This window comes from Desmodus rotundus, chromosome 6, assembly GCF_022682495.2.
Source record: "Desmodus rotundus isolate HL8 chromosome 6, HLdesRot8A.1, whole genome shotgun sequence".
Classification (NCBI taxonomy): domain Eukaryota; kingdom Metazoa; phylum Chordata; class Mammalia; order Chiroptera; family Phyllostomidae; genus Desmodus; species Desmodus rotundus.
The window spans coordinates 51,623,694-51,642,694 of NC_071392.1; the positions used below are offsets into that span (position 1 = coordinate 51,623,694).

The 19,001-nt window shown below is 37.0% G+C and overlaps 1 protein-coding gene across 2 annotated transcripts in view; it reads right to left on the reverse strand.

The window, feature by feature from the left end:
* VPS41 (VPS41 subunit of HOPS complex) overlaps positions 1 to 19,001 on the reverse strand; it is a 214,999-nt gene that overhangs the window by 71,208 nt on the left and 124,790 nt on the right. For both annotated transcript variants that reach the window (XM_024558322.4, XM_045193260.3), the window contains exon 11: positions 1,700 to 1,797. In XM_024558322.4, coding sequence (XP_024414090.1) covers positions 1,700 to 1,797 — 98 coding nt within the window. The remainder of the gene's footprint in view (positions 1 to 1,699; positions 1,798 to 19,001) is intronic.

Below are 19,001 nucleotides of genomic sequence, written 5' to 3' on the forward strand. Positions count from 1 at the left end.
AAGGCTCCGAAAAATATGGCAGTGCAGCATAGCACGTAACTATGACTGCAACTGTGTGGAAAAATGCACACGTGTAAAAGGTATAACTAGGAAAATATGTTGGGAGATACTATTACGCATCATATAAAGGTAAATATTAATGTTGCAGTTAAGCTATGTTTTTGATATGGAGAAAAAAGGTGGAGGGCATGGATGGCCCCAAGCTGCTTTTTTATCCTTTTTGTCTTAATTTCATCAGTTTATTCTGTGTTTAAAGATTTAAGGTGTACTTTGGTGTTATGTGAAATGAATATAATGACACACATACATTTTTAATTCATCTTCATGACCCTCACTTCTTTCTCTAAAAATGCCATTTTCTAATTTGCTCTATGAGGTTGGCCTTTCTTGGTTCTTACTCCTTCCCAATACTCTTTTCTTAACAAAGGTTTCCTCTTTCTTTCTGTCTCTCTCTTTTTTTTTTTTTGTCAATTGTTTATTAGGCTTTTCCTTTTTCATTTCACTGCTTCTTTCCTTGTGTCTTTGAATCATATTCTCAATCCTCCCCACATTTCTCATCAAAAAGCACCATATTTATTCCCTCAGGAGCCACTGCTTTTCTTTATTTTCAAAAAAAAATTAATAAACTGATATCCTGCAACAGAGCTAGAAGCCAGCCCTATTGATTTTAGCAGGTTTGAGTGCTCACTTAATTCTACAGCATCCCATTGCCTAGCAACATGGGCATCCAGACCTTCAGGTTACTATAGCGATGGCTTCCTGATGGAAGTGCTAGCTCAGAGAAATGCTTGAGAGCAGCTACCACTTCAAAACTGGGGCTCCCAGGGTTTTTCTCTCTATTTTATTCCTTGGCATTTGAAAAAGGGGGGAAAAAGGAGAGGATACAGAAAAAGAAGGCCTACTTACTGTAAAGGGCTAGACAATCAATTGCAATTTCTTTTATATACAGGATGAAAAGAAATCCTTTACAATACGCTCTCCTTGTTTATGCCTTGAAACTACCCCCCCCCCTTCCTGACAGGAGCCCTGGACTCAGACAATAAAGACTCATTGCGAATGGGGCCTGCCTAGGCTTCAAAGGGAGGCTGTGTGTACAAGCCCCTCCACTGGACCATACAGATACAGGCTTCATTCCAAAGTCACGTATAACAAAATTCAGATTCTCCATTGCTTCCTATCAGCCATAGATTTCATATCATCACATTTGCACTGATAACTGAGTTAGCAATAATCTATTGTATTTAAAAGCAAGAATCATGCTACTCAGAATCACTGGGCCACTGGGAAGTAAACAAATATGTCTGGACCACAGGAAAGCCTTTTCTGTAATTCCCTCTAACCACAGGGGCCACGCTGTTGCAGCAGATCAACTTTACTGCTGTCATTTCTGGTAGTGCACAGTGTCAGCTTAGTTTCGCTGCCTTTCAGCACGAGGAATCCTTCATTCCTTTCTACTAAAATACCAAGAGAGATAGGAAAACAAATGACTCCCCTTTGCTCAGCAAAAGGAACAAAGGCAGGCAATGAGTAGAGCTTCTGATAGGTGAATATGTTAGGTCTACAGGGTAATCTCTGCTAACCTTATTTTACAGGTCAGGAAGTTCTGCTCAGACTAGAGCAAAGCCCTTTCATGGGCAACCGGATCTGGGTATAATGATCTGGGTGTAAATCCCTCTGTATTGGTGGTGAAATAAATTACCGTTTTTTCTGAAACCTCCTTTACGTAGGAAAGCACAACAAGCTGATCACAGAGAGGTGCAAGACCACTGATGTAGAATTCAGTTTCAAACTGCGACACTGCAAACAAAAGGGATACAAGATTCACAATTAGCAGGAGCAAAAAGTAGCACACAAAGGAAAGGACACATCTACTCTGAATTCTGGATGGACCCATTTTAGAAATCTAACACAAAGGGAGATGGATAAACATACCTTCTTGACAATAATCAATAGCAGAAAGGTATATCTGGAAGCCTACACTTGAGAATTTCTACCACAAACAAGCAAACCTGACAATAAGAGTAGCATGAATGGTCAAATGTGACACAGAGGCATAGTTAAATCCCATGAAAACCCAATGTAAACTTTATTAATAAGAGTACTAATATTTTTAAATGGTCCTAGTTTAGATTTTTCATAATTAGAGCATTACAGAGTTATAAGGGTAACAAGGAAGGTTATTTTATAAATATCAAAATACTTTTTAGTTTTATTTCCTATAAATACAGTATTTAATTTTAACATTTAATATTTTACTTAAAGATTTAAAAGGGGAATTAAGTGTATAAATATAGATTATATTATGATAAAATTATTATTTAAGTGAAATAAAGGTCAGAAGAAACAAATTCCTCTCTCCTTTTTATTTCTGTTTTACAGTTCTTCTATAATTTTTCCCTTTGCCCGCCTCCACCCAGCCTGCTGACTTCCATAGTCAATCCTCACCCGGTTCCATGTCCATGGGTCCTTCATATATGTTCCCTGAAGGGATTAATGATGTTAATCCCTTCACCTTCTTTCAAATAGCCCCCACCTCTCTCCTCCCCTCTTACTACTGTTAGTCTACTTTATTACTCTACGTCTCTCATTCTATTTGGATGATCAGTTTATTTTGTTCATACGTTAATCTTATAAGTGAGATCAGATGGTTATTTGTCTTTTATCGACTGGCTTATTTCACTTAGCACATTAGTATTGAGTTCCATCCATGCTGTCACAAAAGGTAGGACTTCTTTCTTTCTGCTGTGTAGTGTTCCATTGTGTAAATGTACCACAGTTTTTTGCTCCACTCTATTGATGAGTTTCCAACTCTTGGCTATTGTAAATAGTGCTGCTGTGAACCTAGGGGTGCATAAGTTCTTTTGAATTCGTGTATTTGGATTCTTAGGGTATATTCCCAGCAGTAGAATTGCTAGGTCAAAAGGCAGTTCCATTTTTAGTTTTCTGAGGAATTTCCATACTATTTTCCACAGTGGCTGCACCAGTCTGTATTCCCACCAACAGTGCACTTTTCTCCATCCTTGCCAGCACTTGTTTTGTTCATGTATTAATGATAGCCATTTTGGTAGGTGTAAAGTGGTATGTTACTGTGGTTTTAATTTGCATCTCTGTTGGCTCGTGACGTTGAGCATTTTTTCATGTCTATGGGCCATATGTATGTCTTTCTTGGAGAAGTGTCTATTCAGGTCCTTTGCCCATTTATTAATTGGATTGTTTGTCTTTCTGGTATTAAGTCATTTGAGTTCTTTACATACTTTGGAGATTAAACCCCAGTCCAACGTATCATGGCAAATATGTTCTCCCATACAGTGGGTTTTTTTTTTTTTCCATTTTGATTTTTTTCTTTTTTGCCATGCAGTCTTTAATTTGATGTAGTCCCATTTGTTTATTTTTTCCCTTATTGCCTTTGCCCTAGGAGATGTATCAGCAAAAATATTGCTGCGTAAGATATCTGAATTTTTACTGTGCTTGCTACTAGGATTTTTATATTATCATGGCTCATATGTAAGTCTTTTATTCATTTTGAGTTTATTCTGGTGTATGTTGTGGGCTGCTGGTCTAGTTTCATTTTTTTGCATTTACCAGTCCAGTTCTCCAAACACTATTTATTGAAGAATCTATTTTTGCTCCATTGTATGCTTGTGCCCCTTTATCAAATATTGACAATAGGGGCATGGGTATATTATGAGGATCTCTATTCTGTTCCACATATCTATGTGTGTGTTTGTATGCCAGTACCAGACTGTTTTGATTACAGTGTCCTAAGTATAGTTTGGTATCAAGTATTGTGATCCCTCCTACTTCGCTCTTCTTTTTCAAGATACTGAGGCTATTTGGGGTTGCTGTTGATCCATATAAATTCGGGGGGTATTTGTTCTATACCTTTGAAATATGTCATTGGAATCTTCCCAGGAGTTGCCTTGAATCTATCGATTGCTTTGGGTAGTATGGACATTTTAATGATTTTAATTCTTCCAATCCATAAACATGGTATATACTTCCATTTATTTGTACCTTCCTCAATTTCTTTCTTCACTGTTTTATAGTTCCCAAAGTACAGGTCTTTTACCACTTTGGTTAAGTTTATTCCTAGGTAATTGTTTTTGTGTGTGTGTTGCTATAGTAAATAGGATTTCTTCTTAGTTTCTCTTTCTGATAGTTCATTGGTGGTGTACAAAAATGCCATCGATTTCTGAATATTGGCTTTGTATCCCATTACTTTGCTAAATTCAATTATTAGGTCAAATAGTTTTTCTAGTGGAGCCTATAGGGTTTTCTATGTACACTATCATGCTGTCTGCAAATGACAGTTTCACTTCCTCCTTTCCAATTTGGATGTCTTTTATTTCTTCTGCTTGTCTGATCACTGTGGTTAGGACTTCCAGTACTATGTTGAATAAGAGTGGTGAAAGTGGGCACCCTTGTCTTGTTTCTGATCTTAAGAAAAACACTTTTAATTTTTGACCATTGAATATGATATTGGCAATAGGTTTTTTGTATATTGCCCTTATGTTTAGGTATGCTCCCTCTATTCCCACTTTGTTGAGTGTTTTTATCATAAATGGATACTAAATTTTATCAAATGCTTTTTCAGCATTTATTGATATGATGTGATTTTTGTCCTTCATTTTGTTTATGTGATGCATTACACTTATTGTTCTGCAAATATTGCATCCTCCTTGCATCCCTGGCATAAATCCCACTTGGTCATGGTGTGTGATCTTTTTAATGTATTGCTGGATCCGGTTTGTCAATACTTTCTTGAGGATTTTAGCATCTATGTTCATCAGAGATATTGGCCTGCAATTTTCTTTTTTTATCATGTCATTATTTGGTTTTGGGATTAGGATAATACTGGCCTCGTGAAAAGAGTTTGAGAGTCTTGTCTCTTCTTGAATTTTCTAGAATAGTTTGAGAAGGATAGGTGTTAGTTCTGTCAGGACCTGTACAACAGCACAGGAGATCAAGGACACAGCACCACTGAGTCCCACAGGACTCCTACCACAGAAGGCCACCCCACAAAACAGGGTGTCACAGCAGATCAATATGTAGAAACAAACAAACAAAAAAAGAGTCACCTAAAATGGGGAGACAAAGAAACAACCCCCAATTGAAAGGAAAAGAGGGATTACCAGAAAGAGTGCTAAATGAAATTAATCAGACATAGAGTTCAAAGTAATGGTTATAACTATGCTATGGGAACTCAGTGAGAACTACAAGGAACTTAGTGGGAACTACATCAGCATAAAAAGTACATAGCAGCTCTGAATAAGAACCAGGAGTAAATGAAGAATACAATAACTGAAATGAAGACTAAACTAGAAGGAATTAAAAACAGGCTAGATGAAACAGAAGACTGAACCAGCAAGTTCAAAGACAAGGTGGATTAAAAACACCCGGTCCGAGCAACAAAACAAAAGGTGACTCAGAAAGAATGAAGATAGTTTAAGGGAGCTGCAGGACAACATGAACCAGAAGGAGAAGAAAAAGAGAAAGGGATAGAAATAGAAATCTGGTCTGAAAAAATAATGACAGAAAACTTCCCTAACTTGGTGAGGAAAACAGTCATGAAAGTTCAGGAAGCACAGAGGGTCCCAACCAAGAGGAACCCAAACAAGCCCACTGAAGTCACATCATAATTAAAATGGGAAAATTTAAAAAAAGAGAGAATCTTACAGGAAGCAATGGAGAAACAGCCAGTAACATACAAGGGAGCTCTGATCAGGCTGGCAGCTGGTTTCTCAACTGAAATACTACAAGCCAGAAGGGAATAGCAAGAAATATTCCAAGTAAATGACAAGCAAAGACCTGTAACCAAGACTACTATGTTCAGCAAGGCTCTCGTTTAAAATGGAAGGTAAAATAAAGTGCTTCCCAGACAAAAGAAGGCTAAAAGAGTGCATCTCCACCAAACAAGTATTGCAAGAGATGCTAAGGGGACTGCTTTAAGAAGATAAAGAAAAAGAGAAAGAGAGGGAGACAAGCACAAAGGGAAAAAATGGCAATGAATAAATACTCTTCAATAACAACTTTAAATGTAAATGGATTAAAAGACATAGGAAAGACATAGGAAAACTGAATGGATAAGAAAACATAACCTGCACATATACTGCCCACAAGAGATCCACCTTAGAGCAAAAGATCTACACAGGCTGAAAGTGAAGGATGAAAAAAAGATATTCCAAATAAATACACATGAAAAAAAAAACCTGGGGTAGCAATACTTGTATCAGGGAAAACAGACATCAAAACAAAGGCCATAACGAGAGACTATGAAGGTCAGTATATAAATACTTAAGGGAGTTGTCCAACAAGAGGATAGAACCCTTGTAAACATATATGCACCCAATATAGGACCACCTAAATATATAAGGAAAATCTTGGAGGACTTTAAAAAAGAAATTAACAGCAATACTGCCATCATAGGAGATTTTAACACCCCTCTGTCAACAACGGATAGATCACCCAAACAAAAAAATCAAGAAGTACTGTGGCACTGAATGAAATTCTAGATCAAATGGACTTAACTGATATTTATACAGTATTTCACCCCAGAAAAGCAAAATACACATTCTTTTCAAACGCACATGGATCATTTTCAAAGACAGACCACATGGTAGGACACAAAACAAGCCTCAACAAATTCAAGAAAATTGAAATCATGTCAAGCATCTTCTTGGATCACAATGGCTTGAAACTGGAAAACAACCTCAAGGAAAAAGACTCAAAAACATTCACATACATGGAGACTGAATAACATGTTATTAAATATGAATGGGTTAACAATGAGATCAAGGAACAAATCTAAAAGTACCTGGAAACAAATGAAAATGAACACACAACCACCCAAACCTATGGGACACAGCGAAGACAGTCCTAGAGGGAAGGTCAGAGCATTACAGACCTACCCAAAGAAGATAGAAAAATCTCAAATAAACAACCTAACTCTACATCTAAAAGAACTAGAGGAACAACAACAAACAAAGTCCACAATGAGTAGAAGGAAGGGAATAATCAAGATCAGAGTCCGAATTAAATGACATAGAAACTAAAAAAAAAATTCACAAAATCAGTGAATCCAGGAGCTGGTTCTTTGAAAAGATAAATGAAATTGACAAATCTTTAACCAGACTCATCAAGAAAAAAAGAGACAGGGCCCAGATAAATAAAACCAGAAATGAAAGAGGAGAAGTCACAATAGATACCAGAGAAATACAAAGGATTGTAAGAAATTACTATGAACAACTATATTACAAGAAACTGGACAACCTGGGTGAAATGGATAAATTTCTAGAAACAGACAACTTCCAAAACTAAATAAAGAAGAAGCAGAATACCTGAACAGACCTATAACAACCCGCAAAACTGAAGCAGTAATCAAAAAACTCCCAAACACACAAAAGCCCTGGACCAGATGGCTTCACAGTTGAATTTTACCAAACATTCCTCTCTCCTTTTTAATGATAGTCTTTAAAATTAAGAAGAAATATTGCATCACTTTAAGAAGTACACAGTGATGGAATTAAGAAGTACAAATCGGTAGTGACAAAATAGTCGTAGAGATGTAAAAGTACTGCATAGGGAATCACTTTGTAAAGTATATAACTATCTAACCATTGTTCTACACACCTGAAACTAATACAAAATAATATCAAATGTGAACTGGAGTTGAAAATAAAATTAAAAAAGTAAAAAATAAAAATAAAAAAGAAGTATATGAACTTCATTACAATAGACTGCAGAGACCTTATGGAAATTTAAGTGGCACAAGTATAAGTATTTACTAAGGTATGATTCTATGATTAGCACCTGTGGAATATTTATAATAAATGACTTGTTTTAAGCAACTAAATTTTGGGGTGATTTGTTACACAGTAGGGAGCTAATTGATACAGTAGTGGGCCTGGAAAGACTCTTTCAGTAACCATACACTACACTTACAGATGCATCTGGAAATAAACTCGCATTTGCACCCACCACATTTTCTACAAGTGTCTTATTCAGATCTTCTCCACCATTCCGTGCTATTAGCTTCAGGTTTAGCTAATTTCTATGATAAAATTATGGTATCCTCCTTTTCAAACCTGGGGAAGTCAGTGTAGCATACTCTTAACAATATTAAATGTAGAGTCAGGAAATCTGGGTTATAACTTCAACTAAATTGAACTTGGACAAGTCATCTTAACTTCTGTGGATATAACTTTTCCTATCTATAAAATAAAGGAATTAGAGGTCTTGGCTGGGTAGGTCAAGCTTTAGTTAGAGCATCATCCCAATATGCCCAGGTTGCGGTTTCCATCTCTGTTCAGGACACATATAAGAATCAACCAATGAATGCATAAATAAGTGGAACAAATTGATGTTTCTTTCTCTTTCCCTCCCCTCCCCTCCTCACCCCTCCACTCTCGTCCACTCCACTCCCTTTCCCCCTCTCTCTAAAATAAATAAATAAATAAATAAATAATAAATAAATAAATAAAAATAAAGGAATTAGAGTATAAATAAAATCCCTAAGAGATGAAATGAGGAGCTACTGAATTTTTCTTCTTCCTCCTCTGCATTTTCCTTGCAGATTACTTACTGTTACTTGTCTCTGCCTATATTTAATGACTGCTCCTTAATACAACTGTTTTCACAATTTAATTTTCAAATAAAAATGAAATTGAGGATAAACAAAAGTTTACTCATTAGTAATATAGATGTTAAAAAGAATAATATTTCTTATGTTTTGTCCTTGATTAGATCTCATAGGTGGTACCAGTGCTCTGGACAGAATCACTGGGTGGAAGTAGAGAGGCAAGGCTCAGGACCTAGCTCTGCCACTAACACTTTTTTCCTCAACCCCGGTAGGTTTGAATCGAATATTCTTCTTATCCAGGCACTTAAAAAATAGTTTTGGTAACGTGGTATTGTGATTAAGGTTCACATGAAGCCCATATGTAGAAGACCACCTCCACCACAACCACATGCTCAGAGACGAGCACAGCCAGCAGAGTCAGACCCCGAAGCCTCCAGAGAAGCTCCCAGGGCTATGTTTGTTGGGGTGGGTGACAGGGGAGGGTTGAAATGTGCAGACACTATAAAACAGTGTGTTCCCCTGACCCAAAGAGGGGAAAATCTCACATTCTATAAGACATAGAGGTATATAAATAAGAGGCTGTGGCTGCCATCACTCCTGAGGTTACTAAGTTTATGAACTGACTCTGGTAGAGATGAACTTGAGTTCTGTTTTACTAAATCACATTCCATCAATGAAATGCTATACAAACGGTTCCCTTACCAGCAACCTGGGTGAAGAACAAACAATCGGAGATGCCACAGAGACTGTTTCAAGGGCATCACATGGAGGCTTTGCTGTGCTTGTCTGCCTCAGGCACCTGAGGGAAAACATCATCTAAGAAGTGGTGGGTGAACGGGAGGTATTCTCCCCGTTTGGGATGCCACACGGGCTGCCTAGGCTCACCGACAAGCAGCATCAGTGTCTCTCCTAAAGGTAACCAGATACACCTTAAGGCCTTGGTTTTTATGAATGAGCTATACGATATAGAACAGAGAGGCTAGAATATAATACTATCCAAATCTTTTCTCCTCTACATCCTGGTTTCTTAGTCCTCAATAGCTTGCATTAATGAGATAGAAAATTTCCAGTTCTCTAATTAAGGACAGGATAGAAAATCTAATGTGTTCTTATAGAAAACAAGAAAAGCCATGTAGAAGCACATATTTTACTTCTCAATTCCAGAAGTAAAATAGATATGTGCTTTTTTACTTCTTAAATAAATGCTTATTTAAGTACTAAGTCTTACCAGATGTTACAAACTGAGAATTAGCAACAGTTTAAGCAGAGACTACATGAAGTGACTCAATTATAAACTAAATAAAATGTTACTTACGAAAGAAAATATATGGTCTATAAAAACAGCATTGTTAAGATTCCAAGAGGCAGGCACAGTTAAGGAAATTATCAACAACCAGATAAAGTTGAAATTAAATACTTATTTTCATTTTATTAAAAATGAAAACTTTTATCAATAAAAACCTTACGGAAAACAAAATTGCTATTATAGTCATACCCAGTATTATTCACAAATTGAGTTAAAAAATGATGACTGTTTACCTTCCATTGAATATTTCACGACTTAGCAAATCATTGCCCTTAATCATGTAAAAAAGAACTCACTTCCTAATGTGAGTTCTTGGTTTAGGAAAATGTTTACAGGTATTCTGCATTAATAAAAAATTCAGAATGATGTTGTTTTGCTTTTGGATCTATCATGATTCAGTTTATTCTTTATATTAATGTTGAATCCAAGGGCTGGTTATAGACAGTGGTGTTAGAATGAACATGAAATTATTGTTCCTACTGAACAGATTCAGTGAAAGAACCATTGAATGTTAACATGTATTCTTGTCAAGAACATACATAAATTATGTAAAAGTTTATGAACTGACTCTGTAATGTATCTTCAAGTAATTACTGACTTTCTATTGTAAATTTTCAACAGGCCAATGAAAAGTTCAGTTTTCCCTGAAATTCTATTTTCCCCAAATATGATTTAAATAATTTTAATAAAAATTATTTTTCTTTTCTGAAATGAAAACCAATTTGAATACAGGTGGCTTATAAAAGTAAGCTCCCTTTAAACCAATTATCTGGAAACGATAAATCACAAAGAAAATAAAGACAATATCTGGTGGGGAGTACTAAACCAAAAAAGCAAAAGCTGGAGAAAGGAAAAGGGAGAGAAAAATATAGAATTTCTAGAAGGAACCACAAAAAGCCAGTAGCTCTGTATCAGATCAAGATCTAGAAAATGAGGCACTGGCTCTAGAGCCCGGCAGGGAGTGCGTGATGTTCACTTAAATTACTACGGACTTAGGCAAGGTACCCATTATAGCTGGAGCACGGCATTCCTCACCCTGATACAGATGAAAACATTGCTGGAGGCTCTGGTTTGTTCTGGAGGACAAAGCATTCTTAGACATGCTAGAAGAAATAATTCAAAGAAAAAAAACAAAGAAATTCTAACTGGATTAAGAGAGAAAGAGAAAGTAAGTTTCAAAAGGACTATTCACATGAAATTCTATCCAGGGAGATTCTTTGGACCCCAGAAAGAGGACTATTCTGGACACAGCCTTCATCCAGAAGGGAAGCTAGAATTCTTGATCAGTAGTGCCCAACAGAATATTAAGCAAATAATTTTAAATTTTCCAGTAGCTACATTAAAGAGTAAAAAGGGGTGAAATTTTATAAATATATTTAACACAACATATCCAAATATTATCATTTTAACATTGCTAAATGTTAAAGTAATACCAATACTATTTTTGGTATTTATTGTATTCTCTCATTTTGAGGGGCTCTTACTTGCACGTTGAATCAGGTCTGCCTCTCTTCAGTATTTATCATTCAATTATAGATCGTTTTCTTCCTTATTTCTTTTTGATTAAAAATTTTATCTTCTATTTCTCATGCAGCATTATCTTTGTTGTCTATTTGCTCATGTTCCTTCTAGTTTAATCTTCATTGCTGAAATGATCTTTTACTTATATTTTCTGAGTTCTGTCACCTCACTTGAGATTATTAAATTCTGATTTTTGTTATTCTTTTATGCCTATATCACTTCTTAAAGATGTCTTATAACTTGTTCTGAATAATAAATAACATTTGTGATCTATTTTGTGGGTTTTTCTTTTTGGTGTGCTTCTGTTGTTAAGGATGTTATTCTACTCCATATTCACTTTTTCCTTAAACCTTAGTATGGGAATTGACCTTGGTACTTTTCTGGTCCTTGTTTTCAGGCCCTGGCAGGAAATGCTGGCTGCTTAACTGTGAAGTTCACAGGGGCTTCTGGGCTGCCCAAGCCCCTTCATCTAACTTCAACCCTGCACCCACCCTTCTCAGAGCAGCCCATGGTCTTTGCCAGGAAACTCCAGCCAGCTGTTTCGATGTTCTCCTGGCTTAAGTCCGCTAGATGCCCCCTTGCGCCCCTCGGTTTTTTCCTCACACAGACGCGGATACCACAGCAGGACTTTTGGCTGTTGGTGGTTTTTCCCATCCACTTGAATCTTGGGGTTTTTAGGGCTATCCTGTCATTCAGTTTTATTGCAAATGTTGCCTATGGGTATGTGGCTGTGTGATCCAGTTGTTCCATTTTTATGTGAGGACTCAGGCAGCCAGACTTGGGAGGATGCTGCCACTGCCATCATCTTCCTAGAATCCTCCAAGCAAAAAGTGTTAACAGATCAGTGTTATATGTGTTATATACACCTAAAATAAAGGTGTATATGTGATATAACCTTTATATTAGGTACAGTGAGGTGAACTTTAGAGTCACAAATGCATAAATACTGCTGGGCCATCAACTGTGCACGTGCTATCAGTTCAGAATGACTGCCATGCGACTGCAATAAAATGTAACAAGAGTTTTCTTGTACTTTGAGTCTTATATCCCTGACATTATGAACAACTTAAAGAATTACTGAGTACCAATTAGTCATAAGACACTCTTCTAGAAGCATCGACATGATGAAGACCCTTTCTATAAAAGAAAATTTGAGTCTAGAAGCTAGAGAAATAACTAAAATACCACATGAAAATAGGTGTAAATCAAGAAACAGTACAAAGCAGGAAATTTTATTTCTGAGGTGGGGCAGGGAGAGGCAACAGTGGCCATAATCATGACTATAAGCCCCTTAAGGGTGGGAATGATGTTTAAATCATGAGAGACAACACTTCATTAAATATTCACTATAAAAACTTTCATTTAAAAAGATTTAAAAAATTAATGTATGTTAGAGTGTGAAGGATAAAAATCAAAATTTTATTTAGGTCTGAATAAAAAGACCATCCTCCAATAATTAACAACTAGGTTATCTAAATTAATATCAGTATATTCAGGCCTGTAAGAGATATTTGAAGCTGGCAAGATGGCAGAGAAGTGAATGAAGCCACACTAACCTCCTCCCAGGACCAATCTGGAATTATAACTAAATTGTGGAGAAATCACCTGGAAAAAAAATGAACAATGGCAAGAGAGAAGCCTTAAAGCCTCGGACAGATAAAAGAATCAGCTTCAGCACAACCTGAGTGCTAAGGAGTGCAGTAGAGACTTGAGAAGGCTGGCTGGACACCCACAGGCAGCAATGCCAGAGGGATAATTAAGCAACTGGCTGGATCCCTCTGAGAAGTGTGGGGCCTAAACCCTAAGCTGGGATCCCCAGCCTAGAGCACCGGAGCCCCAAAAGTACGCAGATAACAACCAGGAGCAAAAAGCAGCAGGGTTGCTCTCTGCCAGAGACAGACGGCTGGAGACACAGAGCCATTTAAAGGAAATGCACAAATTTTCATTTGCAGCCACTTACACTGGGCTCCATCAAAGGCGGGGGCAGAGTAGGCTAGAGACGCCTGAGGAGAGACTGGGGATGGAAGCTTTGGGGACAGAACTGAGAGAGTAGCGGGGCCCCGGTACTGAGTCATCACTCATATGGCAGCAGCCATCCTGCTCAGGCAGACCACTCCTCCTGAGCAGCAGCAGCCTGAGGAGAAACAATGGCCCCAACAGTGCTTAAGCTGATTGCTGAGTGCAGAGTGACCAGATTAACAACTGAAAGAGTCAGCCACAGACAGCAGATCCCTGGCAGTCTCAGAGGAGGCTGCCTAAGGTCAGACTGGGTCAACATCTGACGTCATGAGAGGCAGATCCAGAAAGAAAAAACAGTGGTAAATACTAGTGGTTGCCAATACGAAATCCACTGTGGTTTTCTCCATGATTTGCAAAATTTTCTTTCCTGCATAGCTTTTTAACATTCATTTCTTGTCCAGCAAGTTTGTGCATATTAAGTCACTAGATTTTATACTATACTTTATTTCTCTCCTTTCTTATAATACTTTTAATCTTTATACCCTTATTAATAATATTGGTTCATTTGCTGTTGATAGTGGGACTGCGGCGGGGGGGAGTTATTTTTGCCGATGTGGGTTTGTTTCCTGGTCTTTGTGGTTTTGTTCTGGCTGTACCTCAAAAGAACATACAAGATGTGGTGGGTGGAGTGACCCTCAGTCAACCAGCTGGAGGGAAGCACCCACCAAAGAATGGCCCAACAACAATCAAAACCCAATTACATCCAGAGAGCCAACATAAATGACATAAAGGGCATCCCAAGAGCATCAAGTTCAGGAGATCTAGGAGACTGCACCACTGAATCTCACAGGTCTTCTACCATAGAAGTTCACACCACAGACTCAGGGAGTCAAAACATCAATTTAGGAAGCAGAAGCAAACAGAAGTCTCACAAATAATGGGAAGACAAAGAAACACCCCCAATCAAAAGGAAAGGAATCCTCAGAAAGAATGCTAAATGAAATGGAGGCAAGTGAACTATCAGATACTGAGTTCAAAACAATGGTTATAAGGAAGCTCTATGAGCTCAGGGAAAATTACCAAAAACCACAGGGAAACTATGAGGAACTTACTGCAAACTATATCAGCAAGAAAAAGGACATAGAAACTATCAACAAGAGCCAAGAAGAAATGAAAAATATAATTTCTGAATTGAAGAACACAGTAGAAGGAATCAAAATCAGGCTAGATAAAGCAGAGGATTGAATCAGCAAGCTGGATGACAAGGTAGAAAAAAACTCCCAGAAAGAGCAAGAAAGGAAAAAGACTAAAAATGAACAAAGTGGGGTTAAGGGAACTGCAGGACACCACGAAATGTAATAATATCCATATAATAGAGATACCAGAAGGAGAAGAAGAAAAGCAAGAGAGAGAAAACCTGTTTGAAAGAGTAATGATGGAAAACTTCCCTAATTTGATGAGAGAAAAAGTCACACAAATCTAGAAGCAGAGAGGGTCCCAATCAAGAGGAACCAAAGAGGCCTACTCCAAGACACATCATAATTAAAATGGCAAGCTTCACAAACAGAGAGAGAGTCTTAAAGGCAGCAAGGAAGAAAACAGGTAGTAACATACAAGGGAGCTTCAATAAGGCTAGCAGCTGGCTTCTCAATGGAATTGCTCCAAGCTAGAAGGGAATGCTAAGAAATATTCCAAAGGCCTACAACCAAGACTACTGTACCCAGCAAGGCTCTCAATTAAAATGGAAGGCCAGATAAGGAGTTTCCCAGACAAAAGAAGCCTCAAAGAATACACCTCCACCAAACCAGCACTGCATGAAATGCTGAAGAGACTGCTTTAAGAAAAGGAAGAAAAAGAGTGAGAGAGAGAGGAACACAGGTACAAAGGGGGTAAAATGGAAATTCGTAAGTACCTATCATTAATACCCTTAAATGTAAATGGATTAAGTGCTCCAATCAAAAGACATAGGGTAGCTGCATGGATAAGAAAACATGACTCCCACATATGCTGTCTATAAAAGACCCACCATAGAACAAAAGATCCACACAGACCGAAAATGAAGGGTTGGAAAAAATTACTCCAAGCAAATGGACAGGAAAAAGCCAGGGTAGCAATACTTATATCAGACAAAATAGATTTGAAAACAAAGGCCATAAAACGAGACCCAGAAGGACACTTCATAAATATCTCTTACAGGTCTGTATTAAATCAATATTCTCGATTATTACTTGTACCTCTATCATAGATACATTTATATCTATGTAAGTCTATCACACACATATTTATATCTATGTAAATATATCATGAATATATTTATATCTATGTGGCTTAAAGATATATTTTAGTGAGAGATACAATTATGAAATGTATTAATCTCTTCAGAATAATTTAGTAAAGGGTTATCTATATCTTTCCACAAATTTTCTTTCAATTAATTTTATTGAATACAATAGTTTAATTTTCTGATTGTTAAAAAAAAAACAGTTTTTCTTTTACTGAGTAACTAAATATATTGGTAATATTAACAATAACTTAATAATAACTCTCATTTAATGACTATTAGGCTGAGAGGTAACATGCTAAATATTTTACAGACATTATCTATTTTTTTCCATAACATCCCTATATTTATTTTAGAGGGCACTGATGCTCAACAAGGTTAAGCAGCTTGACTGAAGTTACTTAAGTAGAAGGTAGTAGAAGTAAGAATTTGAAGTCTTACTTTTCCCAGTTGTAAGTCACACTTGAAAACAAATCAGATCACAGAGATGCTAGAATAGAAGTGAACTACAGTTACAGAAATGGAAGTTAAGGGCTTGACAACCCTCTGGTAGAGTTACATGCATGCAGCCACAGTACACCAGTCTCTCTCTTGAATTTGCTATGCTGTGACAAGAGCAAAAGCACTGCAATACACAGAACTTTTACTGCTTTTTAATTTTTGACCCTTTTTTTCCCCTTTGCTGGTGTTCCTAAAAGGGCCACTAGCTAAATGTGACACAGAAGCATTTGGCATCTTACTGACACTGAAGAAAGTGATGACCTATAGATTTTAGCTTCTATGGTTCTTAAAAAGCAAATGAAAAAGGTTTGTCAAGCAACCTGTAAGAACAATTACTTTTATTGTCTTATATTCACTTACGAAAAAGTATCGAGGCCCTTTTATGATATAACATCCACAACTTTTCAGTAAGTTTGAACACTGTCAGCATGACCACTGACCTAAGAAAATACACTTGGAACTCACAACATTCCAACATCTTCAATATTGTGCTGTGAAGCAGATATATTTAAGTAGAAGTGACTTCACAGTGCTTTACGCCAGCAAGTTATGGAGAAGACCTAATATTTGGGAGTGGAAGAGAAGAGAATGACTAATGGATGAAATAAAAATATTCAGCTCAGGAGGCAATAGTACACATAAATCAAAACTATTTAAAATAAGTTTAGTCTGCAATTTAATTCCATCTTTTCTAATCAACATTCAACACACTTCTGTGTTAAATGACAAAGTTAAGCTGATGTGATTATCTCATTTACTGAACTTCAGCAGTCCTGAAGCAGCACTGAGGAAGAGTGAATTTAGTGAGTAGCCTACAACACACTGCTTAGACAACAGAAAAGGTAATGATCTATGATTTGCTGGGTCAAAAGGCTCAAACCAGACAGTTATACTTTGTTAATAGGTTATTTAAAAAAAAAAAAAGGAAAGACATTAAGTATTGGTGAGGATATGGAGAAGTTGGAAATCCTGAACACTGTTGGTGGGAATGCAAAATGATGTGGCTACAATGACAAGACTATGGAAGTTCCACAGAAAATTGAACACAGAACTACCTATACTATCTGGACACATATCCAAAGAACTGAAATCAGGATCTTGAAGAGGTATTAGCATTTCTATGTTTCTTGCAGCACTATTCACAGTAGCCAAAGAGTGGGAACAACCTAAATGTCCATCCACAGAGGAATGAATAAAGAAAATGTGGCATATACATACAATGCAACATTATTCAGCCTTAAAAAATTCAGCAATATGCAACAATATAGATAAACTCTGACAAGATTATGCCGAGTGAAATAAACCAGTCACATAAAGACAAACACTGCCTGATTCCACTTATATGAGGTATTTAAAAACAGTGAAATTCATAGAATCAAAGTGTGGAATGGTGGTTGCCAAGGGCTGGTGGGAGGAAAAACGGGGAGTTGCTAATCAATGTGCATAAAGTGTCAGTTACACAAAGCTCCCGAGAGCTGCTTGCACCTATGGTTAACAATACCATATTGTACACTCAAAAATTTGTTAAGAGGGTAGATCACATGTTAAGTGTTCTTACCACAAAAAAATAAAACTTAAAATAAATAATTTTAGACACCAATAAAACCCCCAAACTACCTTGATTCATCAACTACATTTATCAAACACTAAAAAATAGCAAACAAGAGCTCTTCTCCTTTATCAAAAAGTTGAAAGAATCATGTCACAGTCTAGATTTGGCTCCCTTTCCTTGGAAACAAATTTGATAGCTATCCAGAGCAACTATGTTTAGTCCCTAACCATTTGAAGGAAAAACAGTGAAGGGTTGTCAATCCCAGAATAAAACAACAGGAAATATATTTGTGACTTTTCCACATGAGATAAGTCTCTGAACAAAAATAAAAGAACAAATCTACCACACTTCTATTTCATTTGGCTGTTTGAAGAAGAGGTGAGCAGACATTACCAGTATTTTAAAAGGGATCCCTGGATTCTGGAGAATTTCTTCCCTACGGTTTTTATTTAAATGCCCAGAGCAAGCCTCTGTCCTTCTGATGAGTTTTCCGGCTGCCATCAAGGTCCAGGGGTTAGGTACAGGGAATACATGGGAAGAACGTATGGCACAGAGATTATGAGCAAGAGATGAGAAATTAGGTGTACCTGGGTTCAAATGTTGCCTTCTTTCCTTATGAATGTAATCTTGAGGTCACTTAACCCTTGTAAACCTGTTTCTTCACCAATAAAATGGGATAACAGCTGCTCCCTATTGAGATCATTATGAAGATTAAATGAAATTGGAATGTATTTAGCATTTGCCTGGTAGTTGTTCTTATAAAAGGGATAAAATATATTTGTTACTTCAGGTACTTCATATTTTTTACCACTACTTATCACTGAAAAAAATTATTAATTCTGCTAACAACAAATATTTGAGTCTCTAGCACTGAGTGGGAAAGACTTCTTACTTTGAGGAGGAATGGATAGAGAAATTACATAATAAAAAGCACATTTACATAACACATAGACACAGACAACAGTGTGGGGACAGCCAGAGGGAAAGGGGGGTGGGAGTAGGTGGAGGTGGGCAAAGGAGGGTAAACAGGGATGAAAAGGGACTTTGCTTGGGGTAATGGGCATACAATGTAGTGTGCAAGTGATGTTTTATTGAGTTGTACAATTGACACCTGTATCGTTTTGTGAACCAATGTCACCCCCAATTAAGTTCAATAAAATGAAATAAATGAAGCAAGTGTAGTAAAATCTTAATTGCAGAATCTAGGAGGTGAGTATATGGGTGCCCACTGTAAAATTCTTTACCTTTTTGTATGTTTTAGATATTTCATAATAAAATGTTGAGGAAAGGAGAACCAAGATGG